Here is a 13,627-nt window from a genome sequence, read left to right on the forward strand (position 1 = left end):
AAATCTGAAGCTGAGTTTGGGAGAATTTTGTCCACCAAAGGGCCTAAGGGATCTGAGACAAAGTTGGTTCATGGAAGGCAGATCACAAATGATCCATGACTCGATGGGCTGTATCACAACTCAGCTTATTTCCCTCATCTGGGCTGAAATCGCTTGGCTAGGGGTGTGGCAGGTTCTGGAGAAAACTGCTGTCAGGAGTTCTTTTATGCTAATGCCAGAATGTTGTTAGGCCCTCATAGCTTTTTAGTGTCTAGTGCCTTCAGCCATTTCTTGATATCACTTGGAGTTTAATGAACTGACTGGAACTGGCATCTGTGATGCTGGGGCCCTCAGGAAGAGGCCTTTATGCTCTGATGACAGCATAGGAGGAAGACATTGAGTGAAGGGACTACTTTTAAGTAGAAGTTGAACACTGTTTTATCACTAAAAATACCAGGTGAGGTTTTGCAGCTTGAAAACCAAGTGGTTTGTGTGGTGAACACTGTAGATGCACAAGATTCTTACTTTTTAGAGTAGTGAAGTGGACAGTTGGAGAGTGGGACCAGAAATCTTTTTTTGAGTTAAGGAAAAAAAACTACTTAACGTTAGTCTTTGGGTTGGTCCAGTTGTAATTTGTTAGAGATCTGTGGGAGCAGTTCACTCAGACTACCAAAAGCCTACAAACAAAAAGCATCTCTTACTGTCTGTCTCTGTGAATGAAAAACACAAAGCTAAATCTCTGAAAAGAAAGAGTTCTAATGCAAGGGAAGACCTAGGTCCATCTGTCTTGCCATTGGACAATATCCTGTCCCTAACACTAAAAATACCTGAAAGCAGTTTGAGAATCTATTCATCCCACCCTGGTATTTTGGACTTTAACTTTCAGATTTGTTTTTCCGCTATATTTTCCTGCCTCTAATATTTATGTCCAACTTTTTTTTAATCGCTATTGTTCACAAATGAATATGTGTGTGCTTACGGTTTTAAGGGGATATTGCTTAAGTTATAGGGCTGTAATAAGTCATCCATTTTTGTTTGCAATTTAGAGTCATACAAGCATAGAACCAAACCCTTCAGTCCAACTCATCCATGCTGACGAAGTATCCTAAACTAAACTAGTCTCACTTGCCTGCATTTGCCCCAAATCCCTCTAAACCTAACTCTCCATTAAACGTAAAGCCATACGCAAAAGGAAAACATTAACTTCCTAGAAACGGCAATTTTTAAACTGACACAGTAGGCATAAGATTGCAGTAATTTTTTTTTAAAATAAATGACACACACTTCCATATATAGAAATCCATCACCTTAAACTCATGTAGAGCAGACCGGCAAGATCAAAGCTGATTGCTTGCAAGATTGTCCCTAGTGGTGTCACTGCACTTCAACTAGCTCTCACAATGTCAAGTGCTTTTAGATGTAATAAATCTTTATGAAATATAACTAGTTTGTATTAAGTTATCCGGTTGCAAAGTATTCAGTACATTAACATCCACCACATAATCCCCATATGGTATATCCTGAACTTCTGCAGCCTTAACCTAGAAACTCCACATTCATTTGCAGGAAATTCATTAGCTTAGTGACTTTCAGATTTCCCGATTCCTGGTTAGCTGACTATTTCTTTTTTGAAAGGTGTGAAGCTGCTTGTTCCCATATACAGCGCCTGACCACCCCTTTGCATACCCTCTGTCCACTTTTGCAGTTCCTTTTTCTTCCTTTGCAGCCTTTTTCACTCTTTTCCAACTCCTCATTCCCTTTTTGCTGCCACCCTCTTCACTTTTGTAGCTCCATTTGACCCGCAGGAATCCCAGCCTCACTACTGTCTGCCTGTGGAATGCCCCCACTCAGGTTCCTAGCGTTGCCGCCCTCATGCCTCACTGCCTCTAATTCACTGTGAGCCTATCAGCAGCAAATGCAAGAGAGAACCAGCTTGCAGTTGGGAGGGGCAGCTCATCAGAGACTCTGACAGCTCCACGTATGGAGGTGATATTTCTCTCACTGGTTTCCACAATTGTTGAATTTTCCTGAGTGTTTTAGGGGCTAACAAGCTGAATTCAACACTTCTTCCCATGTGTTTTGAGCACTGATAAATGTACATAACTATTAAATGTAAAATTATAAAATAATAAACATAGAACAATAGCAGAAAATCCCATGGTGGTGTTCAGAGTTGGATTATATAGGGAACTACATGGTGCAGGAGGTCATTTGGCCATCCCCGCCATTTTCTCTTTTAAAGCTTTTGTACAATTGTGCCCAGAGTGTAATTACTTATTCCTTTTTAGAATAACTTTGTCTGTGATAAGTAGTTATTTCCCTGTTAATGATGAAACCTGCTGTAAATTACTTTTGTCCTGAGTTATAGTCTGTCAGTCAAACTGATCACTGTGGTAGTTTAATTTGGTGGTTACACATATGTGACAACAAATGGAATAGTTGTGCTAAATTGTCACCACAGTTTTCCCAACTGAGTTGAGATACAACCCATCGAGCCAGGGCTAATTTGTGGCTAACTTTCACAAACCCACTTTGTCTTTGATCCCTTAGTGCCTTTCTTTCAAACTCTGATTTAGAATTCACATCTAGCATCAGTTGCTGACAAAGAGATTCAACTTCTCCCATCCTTTCTGTGCAGAAGTGTTCCTTAGTCTCACTCCTGAAGGCCCTGGATCTGTCCCTCCTGAACTGTCCAGTTGGTAGGAATAGTTCCTCTCCATCTTACCACATCTGTTCCTCTTAGTATCTTGAGAACTTTGATCAAATTACCTCTTGACCGTCTAACCCCCGGGAAGTATAACCTTACTTAACCTAATCTCCACTGCAGGGCAATTTAACATGGCCAATCCACCTATCCTGTACAAGTTTGGACTTGTGGAGTGTGATCCCCTGAACTGCCCACAGTCACTGCAACTGTTCAATCAAGGTTTTGTATCAATGAAATATGTGTGCATTATTGGTCCTTGAGATTCATAGACCAGAGTTCCGGTAGCCTTACTGATTACCTTGAAGCTGTTCAGGAAGTGTATTTGGGGGTTGGGGAGCTCTTTCTGCACTTCTGTATAGCAGTGTTATTATCTTTGACCTTTAACTTCTAACCTCAAGCATTTCTTCTCATCCCATCCTCAGATAACTTGTTAGTGATCACTGTGGCAACCAAGGAGACTGAAGGATATAAACGTTTCATCCGGACTGCAAAACACTTTAACTACACCGTCAAGGTACACAGCAGCTGTAAGAAAAGAGTTGGGGGGAGGCATCATCAAGTGATGGAAGAACCTTTGTTGGATGTAGTCTGGTGAATATTTATAAAGGACAGCCTGACAGTCTTGCAATTGATGACCAGTCTATGGTCATGAGATTAGCTTCACATTCCAGATTTATTCAATTAATTGCAATCAAGTTTCCCAGCTCGTGTCACCAAGCATTTGTGCAGACCTCTGGATTACAAGTTCAGTGATATAACCACACTGGTTCCGTCCCCATTTCATTGGAAAATGGCAGCGTGTGAGCCTGTCTCTGAAGTGATGCGTTACAGTTTAGATACAAAATTCACATTGCAACGGTAACCTGAACTTTTACATGCAGGTCTTTTTTCCCGGGTAGGGGAGTCCAAAACAAAACAGCATAGGTTTTAAGTGACAGAGGAAAGATATACAAAGGGCAACTTTTCACATAGAGGGTGTTGTGAGTATGGAAAGAGCTGCCAGAGGAAGTGGTGGAGGCTGGAATAATTACAACACTTAAAAGGCATCTGCATGGGTACTTGGATAGGAAGGATTTAGAGGGATATGGGCCAAATGCTAGCAAATGTGGCTAGATTAATGTAGGATATCTGGTCGCCAGTGATAAGTTGGACTGAAGGGTCTGCTTTTGTGCTGTCTATGACTCTGTGTTCAGGTGTGGAGCTGTGGATAATGATGTTGGAGACACCAACTTTCTTTCCATTGTTTGGCTGACCAAAATTTTTTCCACAATCAAACCTCCCTTCTTCCATTTGTGTCAGTTGAAAAGATTTCCAGTTTGATGCTCAACCTGTTTGGCTGCATTATGAATGCACCTTCCTTGTTCATTAAGTCCTGGAGGGGATTTGAATCCAGAGTTTCAGGCTGCAGAGGCCACTGCAGCACAACACCCCTCGTCCTCTCCCATACTGAAGAAGGGCAATGACCTGAGACTTACAGACCAGTAAGTTTGATATCAGTGACTGGAATGATGACAAAATCAAAAACGTAACAGGAAAGCATCTAGAAACAAAACTGCAATAGCACAAGATCATAGTTAGCAATTTGGCCAATTCGACCTATTCCACCGAATTTTGTGAAGCAGTAACAGGAAATGTAGGTAAAGGTAATGTCATAAGTGTAATAATATATTTGGATGATGAAAAATACCACCAATGAGATAGACACCTGACTAAAGTAAAAACCTTTGGAGTCAGGGGATGGATAGACCAATTCGACAGAAAACTGGTTACCAGACAAAAAACTGAGAGTAAGAGATGAAAGTAATGTACTTGGACTCAAGGCTAGTGTAAAGTGCTACATCATGTGGCTGGGGTTGCCAATACTCATCATTTACATAAAAGGTTTGGGAATTGGAAGAACAATGTCAAAATTTGTGGATGATTCCAAATTGGGGAAGTTTGGTTGGTATTGAGGATGTGTTGAAAACATCAATCAAATTGGCTCTGGATGTGAGTTTGCTCGCTGAGCTGGAAGGTTCGTTTTCAGACGTTTTGTCACTTTTTTTTAATTTGAAAAAATATACTTTATTCATAGAATGTACAAAAAATAAAACATTTATACACCTACCCAGTCATGCAAGCCACTCCGGGTTACCCAGTGGGTACGTACACCAACTAAAGGAAAAAACAAAACACAGAAAAAAAAACAAAGCAAAGAAACCACCCCGGCAGTCGTCACCCTGCACAGTCCCAGTTGGCCCCCTCACCAGTTGGGGAAGGCGCCAGCTGGGCCCAGTTACCAGATAGGGTTCTTTTTCCTCTTCTGGACGAGGGGGTTCATACGGTGGTCTTTCCCCACCGCGCCTTGGCGGCGGCTGCCCCAAGCTTTAGCTCGTCCCTCAGCACGTAGTCCTGGACCTTGGAGTGCGCCAGTCTGCAACACTCGGTCGGGGTCAGTTCTTTGAGCTGGCAGACCAGCAAGTTGCGGGTAGACCAAAGAGCGTCGTTCACCGCATTGATGGTCGTCCAGGCGCAGTTGATGTTGGTCTCTGTGTGCGTCCCCGGAAACAGCCCGTAGAGCACGGAGTCCCGCGTCACGGAGCTGCTCGGGACGAACCTCGACAAATACCACTGCATCCCCCTCCAGACCTCCTGCGCATAGGCACACTCCAGAAAGGAGGTGATCGACAGTCTCGCCGCCCCCCCCCCACCGCAGCCACCTCGAGGGCAGCGTGCGGTGGCGCAGAGATTCCGGGCATGCATAAAGGATCTCACTGGCAGAGCCCCTCTCACTGCCAGCCAAGCAATGTCCTTGTGCTTGTTTGAAAGTTCTGGCGATGAGGCATTCTGCCGAACGACTTTGGCAGTCTTCCTGGGGAACCACACAACGGGATCCACCATCTCCTTTTCCCGAAGGGTCCCGAGGATACTACGTGCTGACCACTGACTGCCGGCCTTGCAGTCAAAGGTGTTTCCTTTCAAAAATGTCTCCACGAAGGACAGGTGGTACGGAACGGTCCAACTACTCGGAGCGTTCCGCGGCAACGAGGCCAGGCCCATCCTTCGCAACACCGGGGACAGGTAGAACCTCAGTAAGTAGTGACACTTGGTGTTTGCGTACTGAGGATCTACGCACAGCTTGATGCAGCCGCACACAAAGGTAGCCATCAGGGCGAGGGTGGCGTTTGGTACGCCCTTTCCCCCATTTCCCAGGTCTTTTGTACATGGTGTCCCTGCGGACCCGGTCCAACCTCGACCCCCAAATGAAGTGGAAGATGGCCCGGGTGACCCCCTGTAGCTGCCTCTTCCCGCCTGATGGTTGCGGTTCCTGGGCCCGTCGACGCACCTTCCTCCTCGCTTTCCGGACTGTTGTCCACTCCCCTGGGTCGCCTGTCGCCGCCTCCATCGACTCCGGGTTGTCGGGGGGGATCGGAACCTGCAGGGGTGCTTTGCTGGCCTCGGGGCCCATCCTGCGGGGCTGGGCCCTCCTGCACGGACTGGCCCTCCTGCACATTAGTGGGATCCTTGCTGGGCCCTGGTGCCTCCCTCTCCTCCGGGGGGGCTGGCCCCACATTGCCCCTGCCGGCAACCTGGGCGTAGGTGGTCTCCCGCCGCGGGCATGCCCTATAGAAGTGGCCCACTTCCCCGCAAAGGTTGCAGCTTTTCTCTTGTGGGCAATCCTTTGCAAGGTGTCCCTCCTCCCTGCAGTTCCTGCAGATGGTGGCTTTGCAGTCGGCCGCCACGTGACCTGACCTACCACAGGCATGGCAGACTTTAGGTTGCCCTGCATAGGTCAGGTAGCCCCTGCTCCTGCCGATCGCGAAGCTGGACGGTGGCTGTACGACATTCCCGTCCGCGCCCATCCTCAGCGTCACCTTGACTGCCTCTTACTCGTCCAGATGCCAAAGGGGTCCATGATGTCAGTTAGGTCCCCTTCCACCTTCACGTACCTTCAGAGGAAGGTCAGGACATCAACTGCTGGCACATGCGGGTTGTACATATGTACAGTCACCATACGGCTCCTCCTGAGCTGGCATCACAAACAGCGGGACAGTGGTCAATACAGAGAGGGGGCCCTCACCTCCTTTCTCCTTGAAAACCTCCAGGAAGCGCTCGCAAAGCTTGGCACTCCGGAAGGTCACATCGTAAAAACCTCCTCCGGGGAAATCCTGCAGGCAGTAAATGTCCGCAGCAGCGAACCCACAACAGTCCAACAGGACCCTCTTCACGAAGAAGGTGCGGTCCACAGGTGCACCTTCATCCACCTTCTTTACAGAAACACGGATGGTGTTCCGGACCCCCTGACCTGGGGCACAAGCACTTGCCGCAGCCATCGTTGCAGGTTGGCTGCTCCCCTGAACCAGCGTTAGGCCGAAGCCAGCGTTAAGATCCCCTGGTCGCAAGGGTGCACAGCCAACCCAATGTCCTCCTTTCACCTCCAAGACAGCACTCTCCTCCTCTCGGTCCACAAGAGAGTGGGTCTTTATTTTGTTCTGGATGTAAGCTGGTTCACTGAGCTGTAAGGTTCGTTCTCAGATGTTTTGTCACCATTCTAGGCGACATCAACAGTGAGCTCCGACGAAGCGCTGGTGTTATGTCCCGCTTTCTGTTTATCTGGTTCGGTTTCCTTGGGTTGGTGATGTCATTTCCTGTGTTGGTGATGTCATTTCCTGTTCTTTTTCTCAGGGGATGGTAGATTGGCTCCAAGTCAATGTGTTTGTTGATGGAGTTCCGGTTGAAATGCCATGCTTCTAGGAATGCTCGTATGTGCCTCTATTTGGCTTGTCCTAGGATGGATGTGTTGTCCCAATCAAAGTGGTGTCCTTCCACGTCTGTATTTAAGGATAAAGTGGGTCATGTCGTTTTGTGGCTAGTTGATGTTCATGTATCCTGGTGGCTAGCTTTCTGCCAGTTTGTCCAATGTAGTGTTTGTCACAGTTCTTGCAAGGTATTTTGTAGATGACGTTCATTTTATTTGTTGTCTGTATAGGGTCTTTTAAGTTCATTAGCTGCTGTTTTAGTGTGTTGGTGGGTTTGTGGGCTACCCTGATGCCAAGAGGTCCAAGTAGTCTGGCAGTCATTTCGGAAATGTCTTTGATGTAGGGGAGAGTGGTTATGGTTTCTGAGCCCGTTTTGTCTGTTTGGGTTTATTGCTGAGAAATCGGCGGACTGTGTTCATAGGGTACCCATTCGTTTTGAATACGCTGTATAGGTGATTTTCCTCTGCTCTGCGTAGTTCCTCTGTGCTGCAGTGTGTGGTGGCTCGTTGGAATAATGTTCTAATGCAGCTTCGTTTGTGGGTGTTGGGATGGATCCAGCGTATTGAAAAAGAATGTGTACCCTATGAACACAGTCCACCGATTCCTCAGCAATAAACCCAAACAAACAGACAAAACGGGCTCAGAAACCATAACCACTCTCCCCTACATCAAAGACATTTCCGAAATGACTGCCAGACTACTCGGACCTCTTGGCATCAGGGTAGCCCACAAACCCACCAACACACTAAAACAGCAGCTAATGAACTTAAAAGACCCTATACAGACAACAAATAAAACGAACGTCATCTACAAAATACCTTGCAAGAACTGTGACAAACTGGCAGAAAGCTAGCCACCAGGATACATGAACATCAACTAGCCACAAAATGACATGACCCACTATCACTCGTATCCTTACATACAGGTGAGGAAGGACACCACTTTGATTGGGACGACACATCCATCCTAGGACAAGCCAAACAGAGACACGCACGAGAATTCCAGAAGCACGGCATTCCAACCAGAACTCCATCAACAAACACATTGATTTGGAGCCAATCTACCATCCCCTGAGAAAAAGAACAGGAAATGACATCACCAACCCAAGGAAACCGAACCAGATAAATAGAAAGCGGGACATAACACCAGCGCTTCGTCGGAGGCTCACTGATGATGTTACCTAGAATGGTGACAAAACGTCTGAAAACGAACCTTCCAGCTCAGCGAGCAAACTCACATCCAGAACCTCAACCTGAGCTACAAATCTTCTCAAAATTGACTCTCGCTATTTTAAACTCCAGTGAAAGCAAGCCCAGCCTGCCCAATCGTATCCTCCTAAAATAACCTGATCATTCCAGGTATGACCTTTGGGCAGATACTCATTGATCATAGACTCCCTGTAGTGTGGAAGCAGGCCATTCAGCCCATTGAGCCCACACCGACTCCCCAAAGAACATCCCACTCAGACTCACCCCCATAACCCTGCCTTTCTCAGGGCTAATCCCTGAACGCTTTGGACAATGTAGCATGGCCAATCCACCCTAACCTGCACATCTTTGGACTGTGGGAGGAAACCCTTGCAGACCCAGGGAATGTGTGCAAATTGCACACACACAGTCACCCAAGGGTGGAATGAACCCAGGTCCCTGGCATTGTGAGGCAGCAAGTGCTAACCACTGAGCCACCGTGCCGTCATGTTGATGGATGACTGTTGACTCCTTGCCCAATTTCATTTGAAGGTTAGATTTTATTCCTTCTAAGAACAAGAACTTTTTGTTTTCTGTAACAGTACAGTTGAAAGCTGTACAGACGACGCTGGATAAATTGATGTTGCTTTTTCAATGAGGGGATCAGGAATCAGAAGGCTCACATCTAAGATGATTGGCAAAAGAAGCAATGGAGTTACAAAGAGAAACGTTTTCTTTGCAGCAAGTGGTTAGGATCTTGAATGTGCTGCCTGAGAGGTTTGTGGAGGAAGGTTCAATTGAGGCATTCAAGAGGAAATAGGATAATTGGAAGGAATGTGCAGAGTTATGGGGCGAGGGTGAGGGAATGGCACTAGCTGTGTTGTTCATTTGGAGACATGGAATCCACAGGATGGGCAAATGGCCTTCAGTAGGGAAACCATATACTCCTTGTAAATTATCCTAAATGGGCTGTAAAAGGTACCGAATCACAAAGTAACACAGATTAATGAGACTGTAATGTAAAGGGAGTTATACTGTTATTGTAAGGATGGCTCCTGAGTATGTCTCGTTTTTTTCCTCCGTATCCTTAGACCCTGGGACTGGGCCAAGAGTGGAAGGGAGGTGATGTGGCTCGGACGGTGGGAGGTGGCCAGAAGGTGCGGTGGCTGCAAGAGGAAATGGTGAAGCACGAAGCCAAGGAGGACCTGATTGTGATTTTTGTGGACAGGTAGGTCTGAGGGTTTCAAGTGGCGGATACAGTTAGTCTTAGGGTAGCCCTGGGAGAACCAGCTGGTTGCAGCATCAGCCCAGCAGAGCATGGATATCTCCAGCTGAGTTAGAACATCAGCAATCTTGTATTCCAACGTGAACTGGTTACATTGTGCAGTTCTGCATTAGGTCATGTGAACAGCTTCTCCATTTTGTTTGACACTGAGAAATGGCTTCTCTCCCATTGTTGCCTCGAATTTCATGTATCATAATCATACACAGATGTAAACAAACAAACACAAGTGCACACTACCCCACACACAGATGTGCAAGCATGCTGCTACGACCTCAGATGATGGTAGTACTGGACAATTCAGATCCCAGAGTGAGATACGGGAAAAGACATTTTGTTTACTGGGGTGATCAATCATTGGACAAATTCACAAACAGTTGCTGCTGTAGTGATTGAGTCATACAGCATGGAAACGGATCCTTCAGTCCAACCAGTCCATGCCGAACCTAATCCCAAACTAAACTAGTCCCACCTGCCTGCTCCTGGCCCATATCCCTCCAAACCTTTCCTATTCGTGTACTTACCCAGATGGCTTTTAAGTGTTGTAATTGTACCCACATCAACCACTTCGTCAAGAAGTTTATTCTATATGCAAACCACCCTCTGTATAAAAGATTTACCCCTCACATCTTTATTAAATCTTTCTCCACTCGCCCCTTGTCTTGAAATCCCCCTTCTACCATTAACTCTACCTATACCCCTCATTATTTTTAAAACTTCTACAAGGCCGTGTTATAAACCATGAATCCATGCTGCCTGACTTGTGATGTTCTTCCAGCATCCTGTTTGTCTACCTGCCGTCCTTACCTGGTCTGGCCCACATTTGACTCCAGACCCACAGCAATGTGTTTGATGCTTAACCAACCTCTCGGCAATTAGGGATGCGCAATAAAGGCTGGTCTCCCCAGTGATGCCCTCATCCTGTGAATGAATAAAGAATAAAGCCTCTCAACCTCCTACGCTCCAGTGAAAAAAGTCCCAGCCTATCCAGCCTTTCTTTACAACTGAAGCCTTGTTACACTATGCAATAACTAATAGATACAAACTCATTACAAATATCAGAAGGGAAGATTGAACCATTTTATCCCAACATTAACCTTATAGATGCTCAACTTCAGTGAAGAGTCACTTCTATCTCTACACTAGAGTTCCTGTTCAGATGGCATAGCTGTAATCACTTCCTTCTCAGCAAATTTCTGCCTATAATCAGTGCTATTTTCTTTAGCTTATGCCTCTACCCGAGACCGTTGAATAGCTGCTAACTCAGCTCACTCTTAAACATGTACTCATTAAACTCATGTCTTCAACAGCCTTATAGGATATCTTCCTCTCTGACACCCTGACCGCCTTATGCTTCTGGCTTTTTCTTATAAGTGACATGGGAGTTTTCCTCTCTCCTCTAGACTGTTTTGGAGACAGTTTAACATTTTTTTTGAGAAACGACCTTCTACCTGAATGAACCCACTTCTGGGCCCCTCTCGCACATGTGCCCTCTCTCTCTTTGGGTTATAAATCTTTGGGGACTTGCTAGTCCTTTAGCATATTTAGCTAGAATCACATTTCTTGGAAATGTCTTTAACTCACTATTCAAAAATGAGCTGATCTTTATTAAAAAAAAATTACAGATCAGACCTTTACAGAACTGATGACTAAAATCCATTTTTCCTTAATCTTAGTACCCATATTACTAAATAATAACAAAAACATAAATTGCTGGAGAAACTCAGCAGGTCTGGCACCATCTGTGGAGAGCAAGCAGAGTTTATACTTCGAGCCCACTGACCCTTCTTCAGAACGAAGTTTCTCTGGCAATTTCTGTTTTTGTTTTAGATCTCCAGTTCTTTGTTATATTTTGCCATATAAGCCTTCATCACAACACAAATGGACACACGCATTCTTGCATGCATAAATAGATGTGTGCTCAGGGGCAAGCGCATCCAAACTTTTTTTACATGTGGGTGCCCAGTCACACTCCCTCACAAACACATGCAAACTATGCTTTCACAAATGTGCAGGCATAGGTATATATGTGCAAATATGCACTAACATATAGACACACAGGCACAAATGAGCGCATACGTGGTCACACATATGAACAGATGCTCGCACGCGCACACATTGGCTTAGCCTGTGACACAATAAGCCACAACATACTAAACATATTATCAGGCCTGTATGTTTCACTCTTGGCAGTATGTAGATGGTGGATGGGTTTTGGAGATCCTTTATCTGGTTTCCCCACATCCAGCAGCCCTCTATGTCCACAACTGCACAGTTTCCTGTATGCTTGAGCCATGTTGTTGAACATGGCTGCTGACTCTTTCTCACAGCTCGATACATTGGGCATTCCTTCCTGCAGCACTTCAGACCATCTGTGTTGCCAGGCAGTCCGGCACTTAGGGCTGTTCGAAGTCAATATCACCCCTGTGTTTGTGCATGTGTGTTGGAACAGGAAGGGAATTCTGGATGATTTAACTTCTGTTCACTGAAGGAGATCCTGAACACAAAATCAAGTGGTAAAATATGTGATTATGTTTTTGACCTTAGATTACATGTGACATCTTTAGATTACATGTGACATCTTTTCAAGGAAGACAAGGGATAGTTAATAAATACGGACCTAATCACTGAAGCCCATAATTCAGGAGCAAGTTTTTTTAAAAATTGCTAAGACTTCAAGTCCACTGTAGCACAAGGTATGAAGACTAGCAAACATTGCTGTACCTCTGAGATAACAAGGTGTAGAGCTGGATGAACACAGCAGGCCAAGCAGCATCATAGGAGCAGGAGAGCTGACGTTTCGGGCCTAAAAATGTCAGCTGCCCAGCTCCTGTGATGCTGCCTGGCCTGCTGTGTTCATCCAGCTCTACACCTTGTTATCTCAGATTCTCTAGCATCTGCAGTTCCTACTATCACTGCTGTACCTCTTCTGGCCATGTGTTGAGGAGAGTGTAGAGGGAGCTTCACTGTAACTAACCCTGTGCTGTACCTGCATCTGCAGTTCCCACTATCACTGCTGTACTTCTTCTGGCCATGTGTTGAGGAGAGTGTAGAGGGAGCTTCACTGTAACTAACCCTGTGCTGTACCTGTCCTGGGAGTATTTGATGGGGACAGTGTAGAGGAAGCTTTACTCTGTATCCAACTCGGTACTGTCTATCTTGGGAGTTTTGATGGGTGCAATGTAGAGGGAGCTTTACTCTGTGTCTGACCTTGTGCTGTACCTGTCCTGGGCGTGTTTGTTGGGGGACAGCGTAGAGGGAATTTTACTCTGTATCTAGCCCCGTGCTGTCCCTGTCCTGGGAGTTTGAATGGGGACAGTGGAGGGAACTTCACTAAGTATCTATTTCCATACTGTATATGATCTGCAAGTGTATGACGGCAACAGTGTAGAGGGAGATTGATGTTTCCAACACACTCAAGCACTAAATTTATTGTGCAACTGTGCACACATTTCAAATCAGATTGAGAGGCAGCAACTGTTAATGACACAGTCTTGATGGTACCAAGTCAGTGAAAAGACATGTTTTCCAGCCAGGTTTGGCTGCTTTGAGCAGCTTATCTTGGCATCTAAGCACAACTTGACCTCATTACTTTCTGCTTAGGCATGTAACTTAGTGCCCATGTGTTCAGTACCTGGTGGCTGTGTGCAGTTGGGTCAGTGCCCAGTTGGTTGTGTCTAATACACAGTGCCAAGGTGTGTCTTCTGTTCTTGGTCCAATGGATCTTTACACA

General features: G+C 45.8%; 1 protein-coding gene across 3 annotated transcripts in view; it reads left to right on the top strand.

Annotated features, from left to right (window-relative positions):
• The window catches only part of LOC125448668 (multifunctional procollagen lysine hydroxylase and glycosyltransferase LH3-like), a 78,187-nt gene that overhangs the window by 10,442 nt on the left and 54,118 nt on the right, over window positions 1-13,627 (top strand). For all 3 annotated transcript variants that reach the window (XR_009443445.1, XM_059642714.1, XM_059642715.1), the window contains exons 2-3: window positions 3,109-3,200; window positions 9,704-9,840. Coding sequence is in view for 2 of the 3 variants with exons in the window: in XM_059642714.1 (XP_059498697.1) it covers window positions 3,109-3,200; window positions 9,704-9,840 (229 nt within the window). In the remaining variant the exon portion in view is untranslated. The remainder of the gene's footprint in view (window positions 1-3,108; window positions 3,201-9,703; window positions 9,841-13,627) is intronic.

This window comes from Stegostoma tigrinum, chromosome 45, assembly GCF_030684315.1.
Source record: "Stegostoma tigrinum isolate sSteTig4 chromosome 45, sSteTig4.hap1, whole genome shotgun sequence".
Classification (NCBI taxonomy): Eukaryota; Metazoa; Chordata; class Chondrichthyes; order Orectolobiformes; family Stegostomatidae; genus Stegostoma; species Stegostoma tigrinum.